Source organism: Chenopodium album, chromosome 13 (genome assembly GCF_948465745.1).
Source record: "Chenopodium album chromosome 13, dcCheAlbu1.1, whole genome shotgun sequence".
In the NCBI taxonomy this organism is placed as follows: domain Eukaryota; kingdom Viridiplantae; phylum Streptophyta; class Magnoliopsida; order Caryophyllales; family Amaranthaceae; genus Chenopodium; species Chenopodium album.
Window position 1 is genome coordinate 24,656,998 of NC_137846.1, and position 26,836 is coordinate 24,683,833.

The 26,836-nt window shown below is 39.7% G+C and overlaps 1 protein-coding gene across 1 annotated transcript; it reads left to right on the plus strand.

Annotated features, from left to right (window-relative positions):
- The first annotated feature begins 5,810 nt into the window (after window positions 1-5,810).
- On the plus strand, window positions 5,811-17,961 carry LOC145576534 (protein ANTHESIS PROMOTING FACTOR 1-like). The gene is made up of 10 exons (XM_081634276.1): window positions 5,811-5,952; window positions 8,167-8,267; window positions 8,499-8,608; window positions 8,719-8,785; window positions 9,007-9,106; window positions 12,197-12,313; window positions 12,396-12,533; window positions 12,698-12,779; window positions 13,144-13,193; window positions 17,548-17,961. Exons 1-10 carry the CDS (start codon window positions 5,875-5,877, stop codon window positions 17,716-17,718), a joined length of 1,014 nt encoding a protein of 337 aa, XP_081490402.1. The 5' UTR covers window positions 5,811-5,874; the 3' UTR covers window positions 17,719-17,961.
- Window positions 17,962-26,836: the final 8,875 nt, after the last annotated feature.

The window sequence follows — 26,836 nt, forward strand, 5'->3', positions numbered from 1 at the left end:
CTTTGGACAGCGGCCGTCCCCGTCACAGCATCCTCGGCCTTCCTGATTTCGAGCCAAGCCTGCTTCAGCCGCTCGTTCTCTTTATCCTTCCATTCAAGGAAGGCGTTTAGGCGGAGGAAGAGCTGCGGACAAAAGAGGGAAACTTAGTCAAATATAGAAAAATTTGCTAAGTGTTGGAAAGAAAAGGTATAGAGAAAAGGAGACGTACCTCAGCACTACAGTTGAGCATAGGACCGAGGAAGCCCTCATTGATTCCCCGCAGCTTATCACGTTGCGCTTAGGGAACCGCGCGAACCATGGCCTCGCGCATGGCCTTCTTGTCCGCGCCAGTCAGTGACTGGCCGGGCAGCCTCATTTGCAACTCCTCTGAGATGTCTACGGACGACCGGACAATAAGAGTTAGCTAAAATTTACAAGTACAAGTAAATCAAATGGTACAAGAATAAGGAAGAAAGGCTAACCAGTGGAGAAGCTTGGAGGAGAGAGATTGATGGGAGGGGGCGGCAAAGAGGCGTCCCCCTCGTTGTCTAAACGGCCAGCAGTGTCATTGGGCGACTGACTGGCATTTAGCAATCAGATTTTTTAACTACCTCGACATGCGGAGTCGAGATGGAGCCGGTCATTTTTTCCGGGGATGACTTACCCCCATCGTCCAGTGGGACGGACGAATCGTGGACCTGATCAGCAATAGGTTCCACGGGCTAGGAGACCCCGCTTTGTGTCAGCCGGGGCTGTTCTCCTTGAGACTGCGTTGTAGCAGTCTGCGACTTTGCCTTGGCCGCGGATTTTGAAGGAGTCCTGGTTGCAACCGTCTTCCTCCTTTTAGATGTGTTTGCATCAGGAGTGGACGAAGCCGGCTGCTTCCTCCTTGCCTTCGGAGTAGAAGAAGACTGTAAAAACAAAAGTAAAGTTAGAAAAATTACACAAGGCATAAAGCATGTCAGTGTCCGTGTGAATTGGGGAAGGAGCTCCCTTCCAACATGTATGAACGGACGAAATGCGTCCGTGCAAACTTAGGAAGCAGGTTCCTCCCAATACAGCAGAACGGACAATAAAAAAGAAAGACTCAAAAATAAAGTGTTTACCTCCTTGATTTGCTCGTATATCTTGAAACGAGCCTTGTAGCGGGCAATGTCCACCTCGGACATAGCCACTTCTCCCTTTTGTGTTGGGTCAAGCATAGCGTACGCCTCCGCTGCAAAGAGAAAAAAGCAAAGTGTTAGAATATTTTTCTAAAAAACTCTACGTGCGTACAAAAGGTTTATATATCTAAGTGTCCACCTTGGGGCATGTTCTGGTACAGGCCGTACGCAGACATAAAAGTGGTGTCCCTAAGCCAATTGGCTAGAGGAACCCAATGGCGAGGGACACGTTCAGTTTTGTTACCCCGCTTGACCCGATTGACCTTGAAATATTCAAGTTGGTGCTCTTGGCTTAGATGGATGGGCGGCTTGTCAGGCTTGTGATCCCCGCGTCCGAGCTGAATGGGATCTGGACGGCACTTGTTCATGCGGAGGTTGAACTCCGCATCTTTAGTTTTGATGCGGTAGAAACGGTGCTTCCAGTCCCTCCATTTGCTGACACGGTCGACCACAACCATGTAATCCCTGGTCGCACTCAAGACGAGCCAACCATCCGTATCTTTTTCCAGCCGTGTAAGTGAGTGCATCTCACAGAAGACCGCAAAGTCTGGCGTGAAACCCTTGCAGATGCACGTCACCAAGTACCCAAATATATTTAACCAACTGTTTAGCGTCAGTTGGAAAAGGCCAATGTCATACTCGTCCAGAACTTTCCAGACGAATGGATGAAGAGGGAAGCGAAGGCCTACATCCAAGGCAGCCCTATAGACGCAAAAAGCCCTTTTGCGCGGCTTCTCATCATCCCAGGTAGCCACAGCAATGGCTTTCCTGGGGACTTGTATTTCGAATCCCTCCCCCAAATGGAGGGACTCCTTGTACTCCTCAAACTCTTTCTTCAGGAACTTCAAGGCCGTCTCTCCAACTGTACAGGCGTACGGGTCCCTGAAGTTATCAATGTTGGCGACGTTTTCTTCGGCCGCCGCCTCACCTTCGGTCGTCTCACCCATGGCCTCTTTCTCAACTTCTTCTTCTTCCATTTGGTGAGAGGGGGCACTTCCGAATTCAGAAGACAACACCCTATCCAGGTCTGCTGCCTCAGTCGAGCTTCGGCCTCTTGAGTTGAGTACGCCCATGGAAGAAGGAACGCCCTCCTCAACTAATGGACGCTTGCCTTTGTCTTTGGCAGCGTCCGCCTCGTTCCCCGAAGGAGGGGCGTTGCGAATAGGCAGATCGGACGGTTCCCTGATTGAGATTCCCGTCATAGGTCTGTCCGCCCCGCCCAGTTGGAGCAGAGGTTGAGAGGAAGAGGGGACAGACGAACCAGCAGCATCCGCCCCAAGATTGATAGGATGGTCTTTGCAGGCTACCAGCTCGGCCTCACCCATGACTGAGCTGGCAAATTGAGGGAACCTAAGTCCCGGAGTAAGAGTGGACGAGGCGCCCTAAGCTTGTTGGCGTTCCTCGAAAGAAGAAGTGACCTCCACGGCCAAGTGATGAGAGCCAGTGGAGGCGGTCGTTGTTTGGGTGGTGGAGGTAGTCTCCACCTCCATGGTACTTGGGTTATTAGGGTCATAAGGGACCCTAGGGTGAACCAGACTACCGTCTGGGTTCCTGGCCGCATGAAGATCGCGCGTACGCATTGTTCTTGTCATTGCCTGTGGGGACAGAGAAGAATAAGTGGGGGTGAGTATGTACGCACCAGACATAGACTCACTCCAAGGAGGAGACAACTCTTCTCCGTCCACTCTAGACTCCTCAGTCCCAGGCGAACGGCCGGCCTCATGAGGAGAGTCGGACGAAGCCGAGTATGGATCCAGAATTGAAATAAAAGAAAAAATACAAGAAAAGAAAGAAGTGTAGACGGCCTACCTTTGTACATTCTGAAAACTTCGAAAGTGTTCTTGGTGTTGTTGAAGATTGACCGGAAAACTCAAAAAATGCCCGGACAACTCAAACTCACGGCGACGCTCTTGAAGATTAAAAGGAAAATCACTTTCTATCACTAGACTGCTCTGACTTCTCTCTAGAATTCACAATTGGGTAAAGTGTGAAAATGAGAATTCACTTCCCATATTTATAGAATGAACTTATGGGGGCAAAATGGTAAAACCATCTTTCCCGCCTAAACATTCAAACGGTAATTTTTTGAGAAATTACTCGAAGAAAGGGATAGAATGACGTTAGGGTTCTGTTAACTTGTGAAAAAAATCAGACGGACAATTGACGGCACGCCAAAGTGAGTTGAAATGAGTTAAGTCACAAATTCAAGAGATTTACACCTTCAACACTTAGTCTCCAGAACTTAAAAATATCTAAGAGGAAAATGCGTCCGCCCAGTTCCCAGACGTTTAGTCCAAAGGGGAAAGTTCAGACGTACGCAGCATGATGAAAGAACCATAGAGTACGCCTGAAATCAAGGAAGCCCAATCCATTTCAAAAATATGTGGACGCTCTGGGTAGTTAGGAGATAAGCTCCTCCTAGAGTATCAGAACGTCCAGACCAAAATAGGAGGACGTCTAGTCCCACTGCTGAGGCCGCTCTGGGTGGCTAGGAGATAAGCTCCTCCCAGAGTACGAGAGCGTCCAGACTAAAAAGCAAGGATGTTCATTTTAAATGCTGTGGACGCCCTGGGTAGTTAGGAGATAAGCTCCTCCCAGAGTATGAGGACGTCCAGTCAAAAATATGCGGACGTCCCGATGAGCTAGGAGATAAGCTCCTCCCAGAACATGAAGACGTCTAGTCCAAAGTATGTGGACGTCCAAATGAACCAGGAGATAAGCTCCTCCTAGAGTATGAGGACGTCCAGTCCAAAATATGCGGACGTCCCGATGAGCTAGGAGATAAGCTCCTCCCAGAGCATGAAGACGTCCAGTCCAAAGTATGTGGACGTCCAAATGAACCAGGGATTAAGCCTCTCTCAGAGTACGAGAACGTCCAGTACACAATGTGGACGCCCAAATGAGCAAGACAAGTTCACTCCAGACTATGAGGACGTCCAGAACAAAATATACGGACGTCCAGGTAGCAAAAAGAGCTTTGAGTCCAAAGTATATGGACGTCCAGGGCAGATGGGAGGTAAACCCAACCCAGAGTACATGGACGTCCAGAATGGAAGATCAGAGGAGGCGGCCAGTAAGTGTACGAGCCACCCCCCTCTGAGGGGCAAATGTTTAGGGTAAAAATACCCCAAGTACGAGGCCCAATCTCATAGTGACACGTGGCCCAATAAGAAGGCAACACGTGGCATTATGAGAGGTTGACACGTGTCCTCCTGACAGGGTGACACATGTCAGTTACCTTTAAATACGCAATACAACATCAGAAAGAGAAAAAGGCTTTGATTACATCAGGCCCAAATCCCGAGAAAAACCTTGAATGCCGTAAAACGGCCCCCCCATGACACGTGGCGACCCCTGATTGCGCAGCCAATCACGTCACGAAATTCTAGGGTATAAACCCTAGAGGGGCACATGTTCCCACCCCTATAAATACCCAATCATTTATGATGGGAGGGGGATTACGACATAACATAAATATAGAGCATTAAAAAGCTCCAACTTCTCTCTACTTTCTCTCTCTAGCTTTTCCGATTTCCGATCTCTAACTTGATCGTCGGAGACGAATATTCCGATATGTTTTGCAGGTGTCCAAGTCTCATTGTCAGAAGAACGCGACCAGTATCCGAGGAGTTCACAAAAAACCCCGAAACACGATTCGTATCCGATATCCGATTAGGTATCCAACTTTTTTTAGATATTGGATATCCGATTTTATAAAAATTAATACCGATATCCGATTTTTTCGGATCGGATACCGATCCTAAATATATTTTAGATCGGATGCGGATCGGGTATTCGGATTTTCGGATTTTTAGATAGTTTTGCTCAGCCCTAATAGAGAGATGAAGATGATCGTGTAAGAAGTTCAATAATTCAATACCAGAGATCAATGAAGTTGCAGTGCTAATTGGACAACACCTTACTTCGTTAATACCACGGCGCCGTGCTTTGCTTCGATTTCATTAAATCCACCACCAGTGGTTTCGAATTTCTTTGCATACGAATTAGGGTTTTCAACAGGAAATATGATTTTCAACATGAAATTAATTGACACCATTTTCGGAATATGGTAGCTCCCAGTTAGACCAAATCGCAGTGGTTTCGAATTTCCTTGCTTTCGAATTAGGGTTCTCAAAAGGTTAGTGACACTATTCTCTGAATGTGATTTTCTTTGCTACATCTGGGCATACTTACAATACTACCCCTAATTGCTATGTTGATAAGACGAAATTACCCCTTGATTTTCTCGAGGTTTTCTGACACTGCTTGGCTTTTGCTTTGCTAACACTACCGACCTAGGAAGCATGGACACTTCATCCAACTGCCGTGTCCGTGTCGAACACCGTGTCGGACACCGACATTCGTGGGACACACGATGATACGTATCGGACCGTATCCGACTATGATATGGGTTGTTCAACTTTTTTTAATGAGAAAATTTAAGTAATTAAGATAGATAAGATAATTATTAAATAATAAGAGTGCCTTCGTATAAATCATATTGTTAATATGATACAACATGATTTAATTAGCGGACGGAATGACAAATATATGGTCAAATTCTTTCTAAAAATGTATTATATAAATTTTAACGTTCCATACCCGTGTCCTTTATTTTGAAATAGACGTTTTTCCGTATCGTTTCATACCCGTATCCGTGTCAACACCCGTACTTGTGCAACCTAGCTACCGGCCCAAACGAAACTTGCTGCATTTACTCTCTTCGACGTTAATGGTGATTATGTCTCTCAATCAGCTTGATGACGATATTGTGCGCACCATGTCCATTGGCGCCGTCTTCTCAGACTTTGTGAGTTTATAACTACTTTAACTCCTTCATATTCTTTCAATTTTTACACTTCAATTTTGTTTCTCAAGTCCCGTGTTATTCAGTTACTTGATTATGAAATTGTTTAAATTTTCAATTTGTTATGATGTTTGATTTTTGTCTGGATTTTTGTTGTTGTTGTAATTTCCTATTTAATTTTTTTCAATTTGAGTGCTGATTTTTTTTTAATTTTTTTTTATTGGATGTAATGCATTATGATTTGCTGCTTGAAAGATGTTTTTGATTCTCTAAGGTGTTGTTGGTGTAATAAATTCAATAGTTTTGAAGAGGTTTATTTGAAAAATTAGGCTTGTAAATTTAATCACTAAATTTGCTGGTTACCAATGAGGAATAACTATAAGGAAAAAGAAGCAGAAAACAAAGAAAATCCAAGTTTTTCATCTTCATAAACAATTGTTTTGGGGTAGAAATGGTAAGCGGTTTTACCCATTTCTACCCCAAAATATGCCAATTTTGCCCTTTGATGAACAACATTTGTTTTGTTGATAAACTGGGGCTCCCTCCAGAAAACATGTTATCATCAAATGTACCAGAAGGCAAGACAATTGAAAAATGATTACATGACAATGTTCATTTAAGATGACTTTATTTGGAATGAAGTTGAATCTCAAGAATTAGTGATTACTTTTTAATTGGCTTAGTTCACTACCTCAACGGAGTACATAATAATTTGGCGTTGATTTAGCTAGTGACTTTTCAGCTTGCCATTCCTCACATAAGTTAGAACATCATAGAAGTTGCTATCAAATTTCCATGTTTGTGCCTTGGTTCACACAATATCCTGCTCTTATAAGATTTGTATGTAGATAGGAATAGAGTTCCGCTCCTTTTATTCATGTTGGAAGTACAAGAGTACTCTATAATTATGTGAACCATACCCTTCTTGAAAACATGTGTCTGCCCCAACCATGATAATCAGGCATATTAGATCTAGTCTTGGCAATCCTTGATCTTAGTTCTCAACTTCATTTTTCTAATTCCCTCTACTACGATACTGTGTTAGCATATAGCTCTTAACCAAAATGTTCTACGATAATGCTATGTCATCTGAATGAATGAGTGTATAGTGTTAAATGTCTAAATGGGAGAGCTCTTTCTCGCTTTGTTGATTTCAACTTGATCTTTCCAAATTTTGTTGTCTAAGGTGATACAAAGCTGGTTCATGGTTGTAGGCATGAAGGCCATTTGTTTTTGTTTTCAAATCTTTTGCCATGTTCTATCTTTCTTTAGTTTAGGGCCAGTTAGCTATGAGGTTTTGACTCATGAATATGAGCGCTATTTCCATGAAGGTAATGCTATATTTTTTAAAAATTAGCACTTCTGTAGTTGCAATATCAACAGTGAAATTAGTCCCATGCTGCATGGAGACAGCTTGACTGTAGACTATGATTCTATTACAATAGCTTTAAAATTTTGGGACAGAGAAAGTGTTCAGAAATCAAATGTGAGCAGATGCTAGACTTTCAGTCTGTATTTATGTACACTTGTTAAATAAGTATTTTACTCATTCAAATGGATATTAACACTAAGGTAAGATCCTTGAAAAATAATGAAAATTTATACAAAAGCTTGAACCATCCAAAAATATCGGAAAGTTTGACACTTTTGAATAGTCCAAAGTGCAATATTGATATTTTGAATAGTCCAAGTTATATCATTGATATCTGCATGTGTAGCCTTGCTTGCCGACATATATTTTCCTAGTTTTCAGCAATTGATCCATGAAAATATTAGGATCATGCAAAATGTTGATCTCTCTATGTTGAATACTTCTAAATAGTCCGACGGTTAGTCCAAGATGTATCATTGGGACCTGCATGGAAGCCAAATGTTGCTGACTTGTGTTGCCTAGTTCCAATAAGTGACTTCCTAGACCCTTTTGGCTCTTAGTGAAATGTCTTAAATATTCTCTAACTCATATTTGCTAAATCACTATGGATTCTAAGATATTTCATCCCACATACAACAGATAGCTAGAGTTCTGCAAAATTATTCATGATACTAAATAGTTTTATTTCATAAAGAATGAGACATGCCAATGTTTAACAATAATCTACTAAAATAGGAATATTGGGAAAGATTCTAAAGAGCTTACATGAAGCATTACATGCTTTTTTTTTTTTTTTTTTTTTTTTTTTGACATCTTTGTCATCACCAAGTATTTATTCTTTGCAGGGTGGAAAGATAAACTCAATCGATTTCCATCGAACAAGTGATCTGTTGGTTACTGCCAGTGATGATGATTCAGTTCGACTTTATGACATTGTTAGTGCGGAGTGAGTTCACTGTTCGAGATAATACTGAACTTAATGATGCTAAGCTATTAAGTATCTCAATTACTACCTTACACTGTTCTTTCTTATATGTGCTTCTTACATACCTTGATAATGGCAACCTATTATCAATGAACATGTTGTTATAAAATTTAGTTAATTTCATTAAATGGAATGCCTAGTTTTTAAGCTAATATATTGTTGATTCACTGATTTAAATGTAATGATTTCCAGACTTCTGAAGACCACATATCATAAAAAACATGGTGCTGATCGGATATGCTTCACCCACCACCCTAGCTCGGTGATTTGTTCCTCTAAGTATAACCTTGATTCAACAGGAGGCAAGTTCAGTTACTATTGTTTCTCGACTATGTTCTGTTTCAATCACGTGCAGGCTTCACTGCTTGCTGTCTGAATACTATGTAAAAGTGTTCTTGCTTCTTTCTTGCAGAATCCCTACGATATCTTTCCATGTATGATAATCGCTGTCTTCGTTATTTTAAAGGCCATAAAGAAAGGTTTGAATATCGTCAAACGAATTTGTTGTTAATTGTATAAAAGGCCTCTACTGTTGGATCCTTGTTGATCTCTTGCTTGATTTTCTCTTTGAATCATATTGGGTGTTGTGGACCTTTGAGTGTGAAGTCTTGGAAATATTCTTGTACTACCATTTCTATGTTTTCTCTCTGCCGAAGTTGAAATGCCTTGGATTACTAATATCTGCTGGTGTATTTTGCAGAATTGTTTCCTTGTGCATGTCACCAATCAATGATAGCTTTATGTCTGGTTCCCTTGACCACAGTGTAAGAATATGGGATCTTCGAGTAAATTCCTGCCAGGTAGGACTCTAACCTTTGTAAACATATATTTTTATGTTCTCTATACCAAAAAGGATTTAAGTGACCGCTGTTGTTAATAAATCTAGAGAATACTTCTTTTCCATTGCAAGTTCATTGTTATATAATTAAGTAATTAATTAATTGAGTGTTGTTTTGTTATGGTGTGAACAATTTCCAATTCAGTTGAAACAGCAAAACTATGTGCTGTGTAATTCAGTTAGGCCTACCTCATCTGGCTAAGGTGCTATGAGGTTTATCTTTGCTATCTTCAAATTTTATTTTATTTTATTTTATTTTATTTTTTTTTTTTTTTTTTATGCCTATAATAAAGATGATATACATCAATGATAGTGGGAGAAATTTCGTTGAGCTTATAGCTTAATTGACAAACCTTTATATGGAGTTTAACTTTCTTTACTATGAAACTCCATAGAATTTGATTATATCCATCTTCTAATTTTCTTTTAAGTTAGGCGAGCTCAATGTAGCTTTTGAAATCCAAATTTCTATAACTTACAAGTTTGTGTGCACTTTTCAAATTTGTATATGGTTCATTAGTGGATCTAATTTGATTGTTTCATCAATAGTTACTTTTATTTCACAAATATTTATGTAGTGCATTTCATCAATCTTCGGTAATAATATTTGATTAAATGTACATTAATGAATCTCACTTAAATGGAAGTGTGGTTGGAGGCATATCACCTGCCACTAGAATTTCATTTGGATGCCATCTTGATCAATTGTAAATGGTAGGTTCTTTGGTGAACCTCAATTGGTAGTGTGTTTATTTTATTCTACTATTTTTCTTTTTTTTTTTTTGGTGGTGTTGTTGCAAACAATGCCTCATTTGTGGTTGTGGGCGTATCTTATCCTTGAAATTTATTTTGAACTCTTTTTTATGAAACTTGAATGATATGCGCTTTGATAAATTCAAAGTTTGAGCACCAAGCTTAGTGCTCGTACATGCACCATTAATTTTGCTGACGATCTGATGTACTTTTTTGTTACATAAGCTTAAATAAGTGAATGGAACCTAATGGGAAAATGACAGTGTAGTGGTTGTCTTTGCCAATTGCCAATTTACACCATGTAACTTGAGATGATTATTCGAATTTTTCACATAAATTTCTATTTCAAGAGTACTGCATACTTTAGGGCTCTGACGCTTTTTTTCACGACGGCTTAGGTCATGAGAATCTCCCATCCTTTAGTTTATATTTTGGCAAAACAAAGGTGTGAATTTTATGAAATAAATTCTAATCCCATCTTGTCGTCTATCAACATCACTTGTATTGTTGATAATGGCCAATGTTAATGAGGGTTTTAAATATGTAGTTGCAGCACATTCCATATTACATCTCAACTAGTGTCCAGGTGATAATATTTTTTTCTTAAATTTTTTATTATTGTTTGATGATTATCTTGATAGTTTTCACTTTGTAATTTTAGTTTGGAGCATTTAAAATAGTATTTTAATTTTAACTATCCTTTCTTTTTTTTGTTTTGTTGAAGTATTAACTAATCTTTTTAGATTGCTAGTACTTGGAGTGTAATTTCCATGCCTTGTATGTTATAATTTGTTTGTCCAAAGATATTCAACACTTAATGAATATTGAAAGGATATAGTATTTTATGACATTGAAAATATAAGTAATTTTCGAAACCATACATCTGCTAAAAGTACTTCATCAAAATTTAACATTCAGTCACTGCCTTGAGTGCCTTCAATGGAAAATATCAAATTACATGTATAAAAATCCAAATCATAGAAATTAGTTTCAATAAACATTTAACCAATACAACTTAGTTATATTTCAGCAGAGTAAGAAATCACAACTAATAAGTATCAAAGATGGTAAATTTTTTTTTAGCTAATTCTTGTTGATCCTAAGATCAAACCTTATTATTAACGCTGTTTTGATGTCATACATTCCATGGAAGCCAAAATAGATCTTTGATTTTCTTTGACATGCGGAGTTTTGCTGCATCATTATTTATTTTACTTAACCTTGTCTCAGGTCTTACACATAAATATTTGCTTATCAGTGAATGCACAAGGTCCTTTGCTGTTGTTTAATATGCAAAAGTCTTATTAATTTTAACTTTTTGGTTCTGCTGGAATTTTGAAATTGTCCATTATCAGTATGGGGGTTGTTAATGAGTACTTAGGATCTAGGACAAAGGTATCAGGACCACTGTGTTCGTTCATCCCATATTGCAGAATAAACCCAATCCAGGTCGCTGCTCATTGCAAACAAGATTGCCAAAGGTAGCGACCAATATTCTCATCCTCTGTCACTACAACCACATCAATTGAGCCTAATCTCAATTCTCAATCAGGGGTATCGTTTGATAACCCTAAAAATGTGATTGAGCCATTGAGGCATTGTTGGGCGATGACTTTTGGCTATGCCTTTGAGTGACACAGATATATAGAATTGTTTTTTGTTTGTGGAGTCCCTCCAGTAATCAAAAACCGGTACTAGATATGATCATATGAAAGCAAGTGTTAGACTGAAAACTGAAATGTTTAAATGTACCCATGTAAAAGTCAAAAGTACCCCTTGTTTTTCTTTAGACGTACCGTGGTTGTCACAAGGTTTTGAAATTCTGATATTAACACCTACAATTCCCTCAACACATTATAGAAGAAACATACCATGGTTTGTACACATTTCCTCATAACTTCAACTCTCTTCTCAAGTTTTACGACAATTTAATTATTATACATAATGCCATTGTGCTATCCAATAGGCATGAAGCTTTTAAAAGAATCACATCGAGGTTTGATTCTAAAGGTGCTAATTACAATGTTGTTTTACATGCATTTCACTTAGAAGAGTTTGTGAAGGTGAAGTCATGAAGTTCAAGCATATGTAATAACTAACAAACATGGCAACATATTTATTAGCCCAATTTTTAAATTCTAAATTAAGTTCCTGCTAAAGCATACTTCGTATGATTTAAAAGGTGATACACCTATTATTAAGTGCATAATAATCCTTAGACTTTACGTGCATTTCAGTTAGTAAAATTCCATTGATATGGGAATTGTTATGATTTCGTTTGAACTTGTATGGTTTTCAGGGGATTTTACGGTTGCGGGGAAGACCAGCAGTTGCATATGATCAGCAAGGACTTGTTTTTGCAGTTGCAATGGAAGGGGGTGCTGTTAAATTGTTTGATTCGCGCTCCTATGATAAGGTGTGGCACCATATAACCTAGACACTTGCATGCAAATTCTTTATATTTGTAACTGATAATGATTTTTAGACTTTCTTTGTAGGGTCCTTTTGATACCTTTCTAGTTGGTGGAGATACTGCGGAAGTCTGTGACATAAAATTTAGTAATGATGGAAAATCTATGCTCTTGACAACCACAAATAATAATGTCTATGTCCTTGATGCATATGCTGGGGAAAAGGTTACTTTTATCTTAGCTGATTATTTCATTTGTGTTTGGCTCTATACATTACCTTCCAGTATAAACTTGAGTTTCTATGAATTCTTGTTTCATCGTTCCTGCACACTCTACAGAGAGAGCTTAATTCATGAGAAATATTTTAGTCTAAATTTTTTCTCATGCAGCGCTGTGGATTCAGCTTAGAGCCTTCACATAACACAACGATAGAAGCAACATTCACTCCCGATGGACAATACGTTGTTGCAGGTTTGTATTACTTTCCTTGGCACTATATGAAAAAATACTGTACGCTATGATAAAGTATGCTTCTTATATATATAATCAAAGGGCAAAAAACTCACGCACACAAAACATATCTTTTTGAAGCATGTGACTTGTTTAAGCCAATTTGTGCTGTTGATCTTTGAATCTTTCCATTACTTTTGTTTTGGTTCCTAAGCACTGATCACTATGCTTGAACTTTTTCATTTGCCTTCCATGTGTCACTCTAGACCTCAAAAAAAAAAAAAAAAAAAAAAAAAAAAAAAAACTATATTTGAACTCTATTGTTGGCTTTTCTAGCTCGATGTAAATCCCTAGGGCTAAATGCTATATTAAATTTTCTGTCCAGGTTCAGGTGATGGAAGCTTGCATGCTTGGGATATTAACTCAAGGAGTGAGGTAGATTATCTTCACTATAACTTTTTCCATTCTCCCCTTCAACAACCATTCCTTTAGCCGGCACTCGCTCTGTTTCAAATAAGTACCTTAGCTTGACCAGTACATGTGCCAATGCTGAATTTTGACCTATCTTTAATAATCAAGAAGCATAAGTTATAAAAATTTTATATTCAAAAATTATATATTTGAGATGACTAACTTTATTAGTGTTGTATGTAAATTGTGCAAATGTCCGATATAGCGGTACTTAGAAAGAAATAGACGGAGTAGCTTTGTTTATGAGACTCTTAAACATCCATATTCTATGAAGTGATTTATTTACATTCATTTTTGACAAAGCTAAATGAGTTAACAATGGGAAATAGTTTTTTCTCCTTATGCTTTGGTTATGTAAAGCTTAATAATTTTATGGAAATTTGCCAAGAATAACACCACCTTTCACCAGTCTTCCAAGAATAGAACAACCTGTGGATTATTTCAAAATAAAACGACCTTTGATATACATCTGCCAAAAATAGAACGTAACTTGTTGGACTTGTTAAATAAGTTACTAGTGACACGTGTCACAATGTCATTAGTCAATTTTTTTAAGAATTTTTTTTTTAAAAAAACCTTAAAATTAAAAAAAATAAAATAAAATATGAAACTAAAAAAAGACCTCCCTCCCCGTGCTGGCAGCCACCCCCACCACCAAGCCTCCCCATAATCGCCGGCGGCTAGAGCCCCAGGCCCCTACCCCGCCAAACCACCTTCCTCCCACCTTAAAAACCTCCTCCTTCACCTCGAAAACCCTCCTCCCTCCCCTTGCAACCCTCCTCTCCCCACCAGCTGGCGCCAAACATCCTCCACTGCCGGCAAACCAATTTTGCCCTTCCGAAGGTTGTCTCCACCCTCTTCCCCCCTTGAACCACCACCAAAAAGTCGAAAACCCCTAAAACCACCACTCGATTTTGGGGTTTTAGGATTTTCAGATGCTGGTTCAAGGGGGAGTGGGTGGAGACGGCCGGCAGAGGGGATAAACAGATTCGTTGGCACAGGGGAGTGAGTTTGGTCGCCGTCCGACAAGAAGAGGAGTGTTTTCGAGGGGAAGGAGAGGGGATTTAGGGTGGGGGGGAAGGTGGTTCAGGGGAAAGGGAGGGGCGTTGGATGGTCGGGCACTAGGTTAGGAGGGGGTATCACCGGTGTCAGTTAGGGGGCTTTGGTCCCCGGCGGTGATGTCGGGTGGTGGTGGCATGGTGGGGTTGCTGCCGGCAAGAGGGAGGGGTTTCCCTTTTTAATTTCAGTTTTGTTATTAGTTTTAAATTTTTTTAATTTAGTTTTATTTTTTTAAATCATTATTGTGAAAGAAAAATGTGAAAATAAATTAAAAATATTTTAACCAATCACCAAGTGACACATGTCGAATGTAACTTATAAAACAAATTATAGGTTTTTCGTTCTATTTTTGGCAGATGTGTATTCAAGGTCGTTTTATTTTGAAATGATACAAAAGTCGTTTTATTTTTGGAAGATCGCCGAAAGGTGGTGTTATTCTTGACAAATTTTCCTAATTTTATTCAACGTAAGACCTTATCACCTTATAGCCCGAGGTCTAAAGTGCTGTGAGGGTATGCCTCTAGGGTTACCACCTTACAAGGGGTAAAACTTGCTAACGTGGGAGTAATCTTATAATTGCTACAACAAGTGAAAGGTTAATGCAACATAGAAATGAAATATAGAAGAGGTTTGATTAACATCCATTCAAGAATTTGCACAAACTAAAGATAAATACATGATAGGGAGGATTACCTCCAAAGTTCTTCAACACAATCGGAGAAAGAATAATGATCTTAATACTAGGCTAAAGTAAAGAGCTAAGAACTATAAAAGATTAATTGTTGGTTGTTTATAATTACGAAATTAATTATTGCAGGCCTAGAAAATTAATCAAGACAGAAGAAAATAATAGCAAAAAAGATAAAATAAAAAGAACAATGATGGGGCTTTAGAGGGGAAGAGAACAAATAAAGCAATTGAGGTTAAGTGCTTGAAAACAAAAAGAGCAAGAAATCAACTGATCTCATCGCCTACCCTTCCTGTAAACCTCGTGCCAAATTTGAAAGACAAGGCTTGAAGTTATTTCAATTGTTCTTAGATTCCCATGTGTTTCGTCGTTTCGTTGAGGGGAACATAATGTATGTACTTTCCCTTCATTGCCTTGGCCCTCTTCTTGTTCTCGGTTCTCCACCTTCTTTTTCGTAGTTTCCCCTTTGTTTTGCACTTTTTCCTTTTCAACAATTTCCTCCTCCCTATTGGCATGTATGCATAAGGCCTCGTTGGGTAATTGAAGGTTTTTTGCCTTATATATGTGGGTATCGCCCATATCGGGCCCTGCTCTAAAATATAATTTGGGCCCTTCATAATTTAAAAAATAACTTTTTTTATATTTATCTTATTACTAAAAATAATAGTAACTCAATACAAGTTGAACCATATATTAACCTTCTAATGTTAGTAGGCATAATTTAAGTATTAAACACAACAAATATTATAATAATCACATAATATATTGTAAATAATGGTAGTTGCTGTGAATAAAGTTAAAAGACATATCCATCCTCAAGTGACATTTTTTCTCAGTTTCTTTTTCCAATTTAGTTCAACCTTTTAGCAATCACTTAAAATAATGAGAATTTTATCCAAACAGAATTTGAAAAAATGTAAGATCTACCTTCAGTTTATCACTTTATCCCAATTAATGTATTCTGATTATTTAATTTTTTTTTTTGGATAAAAAGAAATTAGAATAGGGATTATATAGGAGAAAATTGAACTGTTAAAACACTAAATTTCATTGTTATAAATCAGTTTAAAAATGGAAAACCTTTTGATTTCCATATGTACTTCATAATTTCATTGTTAGCCGACCCCACTTTTGGGATTAAGGCTTTGATTGATTGATTGATTGATTATTTAAAGAAAGAAAATTAATTGTCAAATTTAAGGGAAGATGAATATTTGAAAAAAAAAAAAATATTTGAAGAATTAAAGAAGGAAGTTTAATTGGGATAGATGAATTAACAAGGGAATTGAGACGGATGAATTTGCATTGGAATCTCTGAATCTAAGAAAGAAGATTAAGCGTGATTTTTGGGGCAATTATTATTTTTTTTTTTTTTCAGATAAAGTAATTAAAATATCTGGCTATTCAAATTTTTTACTTAGTAAAAAATATGGGCTATTAATAACTTTTGCCCTCATTTAACAAGATCCCAAATGGTGCCCATAGGCATTGTTTCTAAGACAATCAAAGTTTTTTTTTATAACTCTCATATTCTATCCCTTGCTCTTATCTTTCAATGTGGGACTATTCCTTTCCTCTATTTATTTTGTTTTAGTTCTTCTTTCTAAACAATATCAACAAAAGCTCCAAAATTTCGTGGGTATCCTCTTAGAATTGAGGTGTATTGAACTTGAAGTGGGTATTTAGAGTTTTGTTAGATTATAGATCGTAGGCTATGATGACTAGTGACCAAATGGAATTTAGGAACACTTAAGGCATGGTTATGTAACTCAATTGTGATGTTGTATAAAAGATAAGTCACATTGGGATTGCATTTGTGGACCTTAATTCTTTGAAAGCCACCAACTTAACAAAAAAGTAATTCCAGTATAAAATCCAATCTACTACTAAAAAGAATGCTAAATGGGTAAATTTTGGAATCATAAGTTGTGAAATTTAAATAAATTCTCTATAATTGGATTGGTGATATTTAATTGTGGACGAATCCTATGACGATTCATGTTTGCCAGCCGCAAATTATTTTTGGACTAAGAATTTGAAGTTGAAGTGGTGTCTATTTTGATTATTTTTATTTTTATTTTTTTTTTATGTTATTGCTTAGGGACATAGACTATTAATTCAATGGATGAATTGGTAGTTTTTGGGTGGCTTTGAAGATACATGCGTAAAGTAGATGGTTGTTTACTAATAGTGGGTGATTGCGTGTAGAGTAGTGAATGGGTACTAGGATTGGTAACTAAATGCAAATGAATGGTCACTTCTACTACCTTCATTCCCTCCTAGAGCTAGTAGATTGTAGGAATTTTGTCACATTCTTACACTTGGAAGTACCTTTGTTTTGTTAGTACGTGTACTGACTTGCAGTATTGTGTGGTGGCTCTCCCCTTACCAGTTCCACTGGGAATTTTTGGGTGGGGTGAGGTGGGGTGGGTGGAGGGGCTGGAGTTTCAAGGCTAACAGCAGTCATGACTCATGATGTCTGAGGAATTTTTGTTCTGATCTCTAATGACTTGTGAATTGTGACGCACATCTTTTATCTTTTAGCTCACCTGAATCATATTTTTTCTACAGATTGGACGTTGGAGTAGTCACATCGGTGTTGCATCCTGTTTGAAGTGGGCACCGCGAAGGGTGATGTTTGTGGCAGCTTCGAGTGTTCTTACTTTCTGGATACCTAACCATGGAAAAATCACTGGTGAATCAAATGCCAAGGATGCTGATGCTGCTACTAAACTGGAGTGACTGCTAACATGCTGACAGCATGATCTTTCACATTAATATATGCATCAGGCAATTCAGTGCATTACAATAGATATATGCGTGGCCAAAAACATCACTGATATTAACTTAGAAAGAAGACATACGAGTTACTGGTTATGTAGCAATCAATTTACAGTATTTGACCATTTGAATGTATGCATAGCATATTATCATGTGAAGATCGACTTAACAGTGCCTTGAAGTAACATCATTAACTTTTTTTTTTTTTTTTTTTTTTTTTTTTTTTTTTTTTTTGGGTGGGGGTTGGGAGTGGTGGAGTAATAATAGCACTATTTTAACAATATATCTCTCACATATTATATATGTATATATAGGGTTAGGATCTGGTGAGAAATATGCTTATTGTAAGAAGGTGAAAAATGTTTTGGGTAATTTTTACCTATGCCATGTGGACCAACCAGCAGGCGACACGTGTCAGCCTAGGATTAGTCCAAACTGGATCTATCCCCATTTGACACATGGCGTTCCTAGAATTTAGGAGAAAAGGCGGCCTTTAGGGCCCAAATCCCGAGAAAGCCGTAATTCGGCACAGCCCATTAGAATTAGGTTAGAGTGGCCTAATCAGGGGCACATTTATCGATGACCCTATAAATAGGGAGATTCCCCCATTTTGAGGGCATCTACAATTCATTTATTACAACAATCCTACATTCTCTCACATCAGAAAAAACACCTGATCTCGAAATCCGAGAAGATCTCATTTTTACCTTTTCCATACCTTTTCATATTTTTCGACCGATACTAACTTGATCATCAGAGGCGGAGCTCCTACCAACCGGAGTTTTCGTGTTTTGTAGGTACAGATCGCTCCGGACCAATTTTCGAGCTGTAACTCTCCCGAGGGACAAAAACACCTAATACATTTGGCGCCATCTGTAGTGAGAGTACCTTTAAGATGGTTCAAGAATCTGTACCGCCACCTGAACCCAACCGGCCTACAGCCGACGGGAAAGTCCACACGGAAAGTGATTCGGAAAACGACTTTGAAATCGAAACTCATGTGGCCCCTGATGGGTCACTCATCTCAAAGTGCCTCCGTCCCAGAGATAAGCTAGAACGGGGTAACAACGAAGCTGGTACCAGCAAGTCTGTTGGACCACTACCTAAGAACACCCAAGCGGCGCATGGTCAAGCTCCAGTCACCCGAGACGAGCTCATGAAGTTCATGACAAGCTTCAAGGGTGAAATCAAGGACTTGATCAATAAGAGGACGGCTGGCTCTAGCAAGGGTCAGTCGGCCAAAAAGACTCCTCAAGCTGAGAGGAGAAAGTTAGTCAAAGACAGACAACCTACTCCACATCCAAAGGAGAAGACTACACTATGTGGTGTCGATGCTTCTCGGCTACCTTGAAGGGCATAGCCCAATAATGGTTTGACAACTTGCCAGCCGGATGCATTGATAGCTTCAGGAGGCTTGCTTTCCTGTTTGCCTCCAACTTCTCGATGAACATCCCTGCCAAGAAAACGAGTCTCGACTTGAGCATCATACGGCAGGGAGAGAGAGAAGGACTCCGCTCTTACGTTAAGCGGTTCAATCTGGTGACAATCCAGATACAAGGGCTGTCTGATAAGGTAGCCTATATAGACTTCTTTAAGGGTTTGAAGGACGGGTCAACCTTTAAGTTTGACCTCGTCCGAAAAAGGGTCTTCACCCTCCAAGAGGCGTTGATAGAGGCGGAGAGCTTTATTCAAGCCACCGACCTCTACTCATCCAGCCATCAGTCAAACTCCAAAAAGTCTGACAAACAAAAAGAGAGTCGGTCTGCTCAGCTGGCTTAGAAAGCTGAAGAGAGCAAAAAGAGAAAAGAAGTCTGGGCGATCGATGAATCTGATCAGCCGACTCAGAAGAAAAAGAAAGAATTCAAACCGTACGTTCCAAGGTACGAGTTTAATAAAGATTGCTACTCCATCCTGATGGAGATAAAGGACCGGCTGACCATTGAGAAGCCGAATCCAATGAAGAGTTTCGTCCAGTCACGGAACAAGAATAAATATTGTCACGTCCATGAGGAAGTCGGCCATAACACCAACGACTGCTATAGTCTTAAGCGGACGTTGGACCGTCTAGCTGATAAGGGGGTGTTGAAATCTTATGTCTTGAAGTCTAAAGCGACTGTCAAGACGAATCCGGGACAGTCGTCCAAGACTGCCCAACCTGCTAGTAGTTCGGACACTGTCAAGGAGCCGGTCTACACCATAGCAGGCGGGTTCGCAAGTGGTGGCCCGATCATCCGTGGCACTAAGGATCATCTGAAGAAGATGATCCATTCAATTGATGATACTCAAGCGTTTGCTAGCGATACTTTCTCAGACGTCCTAATTACTGAGAAGGATCGAGGCAAAGTCCGCCGGCTGCATAATGACCTGATTATCATCGAATATAAGGTCGCCAACCAATTGGTTGGTCGGATACTAATAGACACGGGTAGCTCTTCTAACCTAATCAGCTACAAGTGTCTGTCCAAGCTGAAGTACAAACTGGACAACCTGCGCGATGTCTCCCACCCTCTAGTTGGTTTCGGGGGAGGGGTCGTGCACCCAGTCTGATAAATTGATTTACCCATCCGGCTAGGGGAGAAGGGAAAAAGGCGACATATGATCGTCCGATTTTTGGTGGTTGAGGAGCTGACCGTCTATAACATTATTCTGGGTCGTCCCACTCTAAACGAGTGTAAGGCCGTCATCATCCTACCTCTCATGTTGCTAAAATATGAAAAGGATGATGGCTCTATTGGCTCCCTGAACGGGGATCAAAAGACGGCAAGGGAGTGTTACCTCTTAGACGTCAAACCAACGGCTGCTGCAGCCAGTCATGTGAAGGAGCCAATAAACCTTGATGATGTCAAGGACTTTAACCCAGCCCCACCAGTAGTCGGAAAGAAAAGAAAGGCTGATCAGCTGGTGGAGGTGAAGAAAGAGAAGAAATAGCAATCACTGATCGGGGAACAGTCAGATGAAATCCATCCCCAACCGGCTGGCGATCACATTGATATTCTTCTAGATAACAGCCGTCTAGAGCAAAATATTAAGGTGGGGACGGCTGCCTTTGAAAGGTTGGGTGCAGACTTGCATCTCCTGCCGAAGGAATTTAAAGACATCTGTGCCTTTGAAGTGGAAGAGATGTCAGGTATTAGCTCGGATCTTGCTGTCCACAAACTCGCCGAGGATCCTAAAAAGAAGCCCATCCGGCAAAAGAAAAGAAATCACGACGAGGAGGGAAGTCAGGCGGCAGCAGCCGAGGTCAAAAAGCTGTTAGACGCTGGGTTCATTCGGCCATGTAACTTCCCTGATTGGGTTGCCAACGTTGTGCTTGTAAAGAAGCCAAATGGTACCTCGCGCATGTGTGTAGATTACACTAACTTGAACAAGGCATGTCCCAAGTACAGTTACCCGCTTCCAAAGATCAACAGCCTGGTCGACTCTACAGCCAAGCATGCCTTGATGAGTTTAATGGATGCCTACTCGGGCTTCCACCATATACCCCTGTGGAGAAAAGATCAAGAGAAGACGACTTTCGTCACTGATCAGGGGTTATTCTGCTATACTTTGATGCCGTTTTGCTTAAAGAATGCGCCTGCTACTTTCCAATGGATGATTAATAATGTCTTCATTAATCAGATTGGGAGGAATGTGGAGGAATACATTGATGACATGATAGTCAAATCCAAGCAACAGACGTCATGAAGATGGTAAAAAAATGTGACAATTGCCAAAGATTTGGCAAGCTCGTCCATCATTCGGCCACTGACCTGACAACAATTCATAGCCCAGTCTCGTTTTCTAAATGGGGGCATGGACATCTTGCATGGTACATTCTAGTGGCTGTGGATTATTTCACCAAATAGGTTGAGGAAGAGGCGGTCAAGAATATCAAGACCAAGGATGTCATCTCTTTCATCTGGAAGAATATCATTACTCGGTTCGAGGTACCTATGTCTATGGTTTTTGACAATGACCCTCAGCTCGAAACGCCTCAGCTCAAAACTTGGTTAGGAGATCAAGGGATCTCACATTGCTTTGCATCAGTCGGCCAACCCCAAGCAAATGACCAAATAGAAGCCTTCAACAAACTCATCTCAGACGACATCAAAAAGAAAATAAAAAGAGCCGGTGGTTTATGGGCTGTTGAATTAATTCACGTCCTATGGGTCATCCGGACAACTGTAAAAGGGGCAACCAGTGAAACCCCATTTCTCATGGTATACAGTGCTAAAACCTTTTTGCCCATCGAACATTATGAGCCCACTCTACGAGTCATGCTATACGATGAAGAGGCAAAGTGAGAGGCCATGCGACTGGCACTAGACTCACTCCCGGAACGCAAGGGCAACGCTGCCTTGTGTCATGAGATTTACCGTCTGAGAATGACCCGTGCCTACAACAAAAGAGTACACAAACGGCCCTTTAAAGTTGGGGACTTTGTGTTACGGAAAATGGAGGCAACCGGTAGGGCCAATGAGTATGGAAAGCTAACTCCTAATTGGAAAGGTCCCTACTGAATGTGTGAAGAAGCAAGAGACGACACCTACCGCTTGGAAACTCTAGAGGGCAGGCGGCTGCCAAGAACTTGGAATGTAGACAACTTAAAAAAGTACTACTTCTGAGACTTATAGATTTTTGTAAATGAAAATCCTATCAATGAAAAAGTTGCCTTTTGTTTTCTATAATGTTGTTTATTTCTTTATATACATGCGTAATGTCTTAAGCACCGCCTACACAATGTACAGACGGTCAACCTCCACATACTAAATTTAAACTAAGTAGTTAAATCAATATCCAAATGACGTGAGGCCAATGGCCGGATGATAAACTAAGTTAAAAACTTAGTAAGCTGAACAGTCGTCTAATAGACGTGAGGCAAATGACCGGATGATTCTTTATTTTATAAATTCGTCTACTCCAACATGAGTATGGCGTCTGACGACGCCCATTCGGGTGTAATCGTCGCAGAGAGTATCTCCTACCCGGGTGACTAAGTGCTCTACAAACTCATACAGATGGCAAAGATTAAACGACATAATTGGTCAACTCATAGCCGTCTGACCAGGATAATCTAAAGAACGGCTAAGTATTCGAAAATCGGATATCTAAGGACATTAGGCGGTCCTCGGCCGAAGTTCTAACAGATTATTTATCGAAATTATGCAAGTCCACCTAGTGGGGCAAAAGGACATTGAGCGTAATTGGATTGCAAGAACCCCAGGCGGAGGAGTGGGAAACTCCGTATACCTATTTTACCGCCTAGGTTAACGGCTGCTTTCTTGTATGATTGGACGGCTGTGTGCTTGGTTTGGGGCAATCACTAGTGTGATTGATTGACTTGAGAACATCTCATACTCCTTAAAGTATCAAAATTTCCCAAGCCAATCAATCAGCAAATTACTGAAACCAACAGGACAGCCGCCTAGGGGCAAGTACAGCCGGTTTGTTATCTGCCGCATGCTCTCAAAGAGTTAGACAAAAATTCAAGTATATATATGTAAGCAAAATTCAAATGCAAAAAACTGAAACAGAATTTGAAATAAAACCGACTCTGTCGGTACTTTCATAAATAAAACCCGGCCACAAGAGCCAGGATGAAATGTTGACCGGATAACCATCTAGGTAAAAGAAAAAGAATTAAAAATTGTTGATTCATCACATTCAAATACTCGGCACGCAGGCCGTAAATGCAGACGACTTAAAGCCGAATAGAAGATAAAAAGCTTAAACTTGTGGTGCAGCTGGGTTTCTCTCTCCTGTCAGCTCAGGCGGCGGTAGAGTAAAGTTCACTTGAGCTTCTTCGGGTCTTTGCTCTCTCTCTCCTCCGCCTGATGCTGAACTGGCTCCTCCTCAATCTCCCGATTGGCCCAGACATCAAATGACCTAGGATACGGCTTGCCCTCGTCCTTGGCGATGATTACTTCATCAGCGTATTGGTAAGCCAGAGCCCAGATACCGTACTCCTTCCACGGGTGCAAAGCCTCCCAGACTATCTTCATACGGTCTGTGCAGTCGGACTCGTTCTCTTCAACGATCCACTCCTGCTCGGCATCCAGTGTCACCTTGAAGTTTTCCTGGGCTTGGGCCATTTCATTCTTCAGGCGGTTGACGTCTGCGCGGAGATTAATGTTCTCCTTGTCAACATCATCAAGAGTCTTGAGGTCCGCCTGGGCATTTTTCAGCGCAGCCTCGAAGTCAGAGGCCTTCTACTTGGCAGTCTCCAGCTCAGCCGTCAAGCGTCTGATGTTCTCCGCCTACGTCATGTCAAACGCTTTAGTCTCAAGTTCATTTATTGTAGTTTGTTATTGAGCAACATCTGCGGAGTCTCGCACAGCTTTATTGGCTCGTTTTACCTCATTCTGCTTGTGGGCCCATGACCTCCTCAACCCATCAACCCTCAGCATAGCCTATGGACACAAACGGGATGAAATCTATTGGCAAATTTCCAAGGTGGATTGCTTTCAAGAGTGATATTCCAAGACATGGATTGTCGATCGTAGCAAGGTTCTTATGACAGATTGTTACGAAGCATTGGCAACTTTTCCCAAAATTGGACTTCGGCAAAATTTCCGAGATACGGATTGTCGCTTCATCGTGGCAAAGGATGGATTGTTATGTGGCATTGACAACTTTCCTTAAATCGGATTGTCGTACATCATTCAAGAGTTGTGTTGGCAACTATCCCTAAAGAAGAGAGGATTGTCATCACCCCCAAAGCAACAGCACAGTAAGCATCACAACAAAGCACCAGCAAACTGAGGATCAACAAGCAGTGATTTTCGATAGCCTTCCAAGGAAAGTTATCACGCCAAATAGGGGATTGCTACAAGTAGAGCATCTTCGACGATAATCCCTAAGATATGGAAATTTTTCCTAAGCAGTGATTTCATAAAGGTTGAGGATGGCTACAAGTAGAGCTATCTTCAACAATTTTTCCTAGATGTGAGAAATTGTCAAAAATCTGAGGATGACTACAAGCAGAGTTATCTTCGACTATATTCCCTGACTTGTGGAAGATGGTCACAAAACGGCAGAAGAGTGCTATAAGTAGAGCAATCTTCGATGGTGTTCCCTGGCTTGTGGAGGATTGTCACAGCGGAAATTGAAGGCAACTACAAGCATAGTGGTGTTCAGGAGATATCCCCTACCTTGTGGAGGTCGTCACAACAGCATGCAACAACAAATTCGGTTACCCCAGAAACGTGTGGTCGACGGTGCAAGATACGCGTTTCTTAACTCTTTTATCTGGTTAACTAACGCTAGTTTGCAGGTATCGGCGTTACGAAAATGATTTAGGATAGCAGAACGTTCTAAATCATTCTCCGTCCCTATCGCTACTTTGACTTTTGTTTTCGAAACATGCGTTTCTCCAAACTCAGTCAAAGTGGGGGCTTCTGTACACACCTAATTGTGTCTCCCCAAAACCAAACCTTGTGATGAGTACCTTTTGTGTCTTTTGATTATCGAACGAAGTGAAAGTGTGAAAAGTCTTGTGATGCGGTTGTTTTTATAAAAATATCTATTCTTCCTATTTTTGAAAATGAACTCTATTTAAGAAAATGTCTAGTCCAATTTAGTTTGGTCCATGATAAGGGTCCAATAATAGTGTAGTTGGATTGGGCTCGAAAAGAGCTTTCCAACGACATATTATAAGCCCAATTCCAATTAATAATGAGGAAGTTATGGCTAAGATACTAAATTGGGCTTGAAATGGTTTTATGGCCCAATGATCTAGTGGATGGCTCATAAATTAATATTCCTAAAATTATTAGGATTGATTTTAATCTTCTAGAATAATCTAGATGGTTGTTTTGAGTTCTAATAGAGTTAAGAATAATAATTATATCTTTTATGAAAATAAAGAATTCTATTTGGATTAAAACAAATGTTCTAAGGAGATTAAATATGATTTTCAAATATAAGTACGAACGTCATTAATCGAATTTAATTAGATTAAGGATTCCGTACAAGTTTTTAGAAAACGCATGAATCGGCGCGAAACGACAAAGCTGGCGCGCAACAACAAGCCTGTCGCACAGCAACAGGGCTGTCGCATCGCGCTGGACCCTGTCGTTCGGCGACAGAGACAATTTTACTCCTAATAGGATTCGGTCTTTTTCTGATCGTTTCCGGGCTATTTTCTCTATAAATAGGGTCGTATTTCCCCGTTTTTTTTATTCATTCACAATAATTCACAATCATCCAATATTCTTTCTCCTCTCTCTCAAGCTAATAGCTTTCCTTTCTCCCTCTTTCTAAGCTTTCCCTTTTTCAAATAAAATACCGCGTTCACGAGTTCTAGACACACCTAGTCAAGCTCGAATTTGCCTTCGCCCTAGACATGAAAGGTTGATAATTTCTGAGGATTTGGTCCTAAATCCCTATTTCAATTATTTAAATTAATTGTTTGATTTAATATTTCCTTGAAGTTACTAACGAGTGTATTTTTTTTATTAGAAAGAGATACGAAGCATCAAAGTAAGTAATTTAATTGCTTAATTATTCTTTTGATATAGAAATCATGCTTAGATTATTTTAATTCCTAGTATCATGTTAGGATGTTATTTATTGCTTTCTAGTATCATGTTTAGGTTGCTTCCTATTTTCTTCTATCACGTTAGTATCATGTTAGGGCTAAAGATTTGGTCTTTAATGTTTAGTGACATGCTAGGATTTGTTATTAATCTTGTTAGTATCATGCCTAGGATCTTGTTAATATTATTATACTTTGATGAGATTGAGATTATTATGCTGATGATGATTTGTTGTCTCAATTATTATTATGCTGCTTAATATATTATTGTTGTTGCTTGATCACACCCTCTCTTGCAGGATGAAAGGGAATTTGTACTTGAAATCACGCTTAATAAGATAATTAATAATCTTGTTTAGGCTAATGTGATTTTAATTTAAGTGATCGCCAATAATAAATTTGTTTGTGCATTAATATTCAATCAACATAGATTAAACAGGTTTAGGATTAATATATTGATTGTATGTTAGTCAGAAAGCGCACATGAATATGAGAAGAATAAAGTAGAGGCCTATTTTAGGGCAGGTTCAATCTCTTTTAGGTTGAATTTGTACCTGCATCCCT

What these genes read in the sequence shown, in the direction of transcription:
- LOC145576534 (XM_081634276.1), top strand. Translation starts at nt 5,875, where the DNA reads ATGGTGATTATGTCTCTCAATCAGCTTGATGACGATATTGTGCGCACC. An exon ending in TATGACATTGTTAGTGCGGA is followed by an intron (nt 8,268 to 8,498) that starts GTGAGTTCACTG and finishes AATGATTTCCAG; the next exon opens with ACTTCTGAAGACCACATATC. An exon ending in TGGACAATACGTTGTTGCAG is followed by an intron (nt 12,780 to 13,143) that starts GTTTGTATTACT and finishes TTTTCTGTCCAG; the next exon opens with GTTCAGGTGATGGAAGCTTG.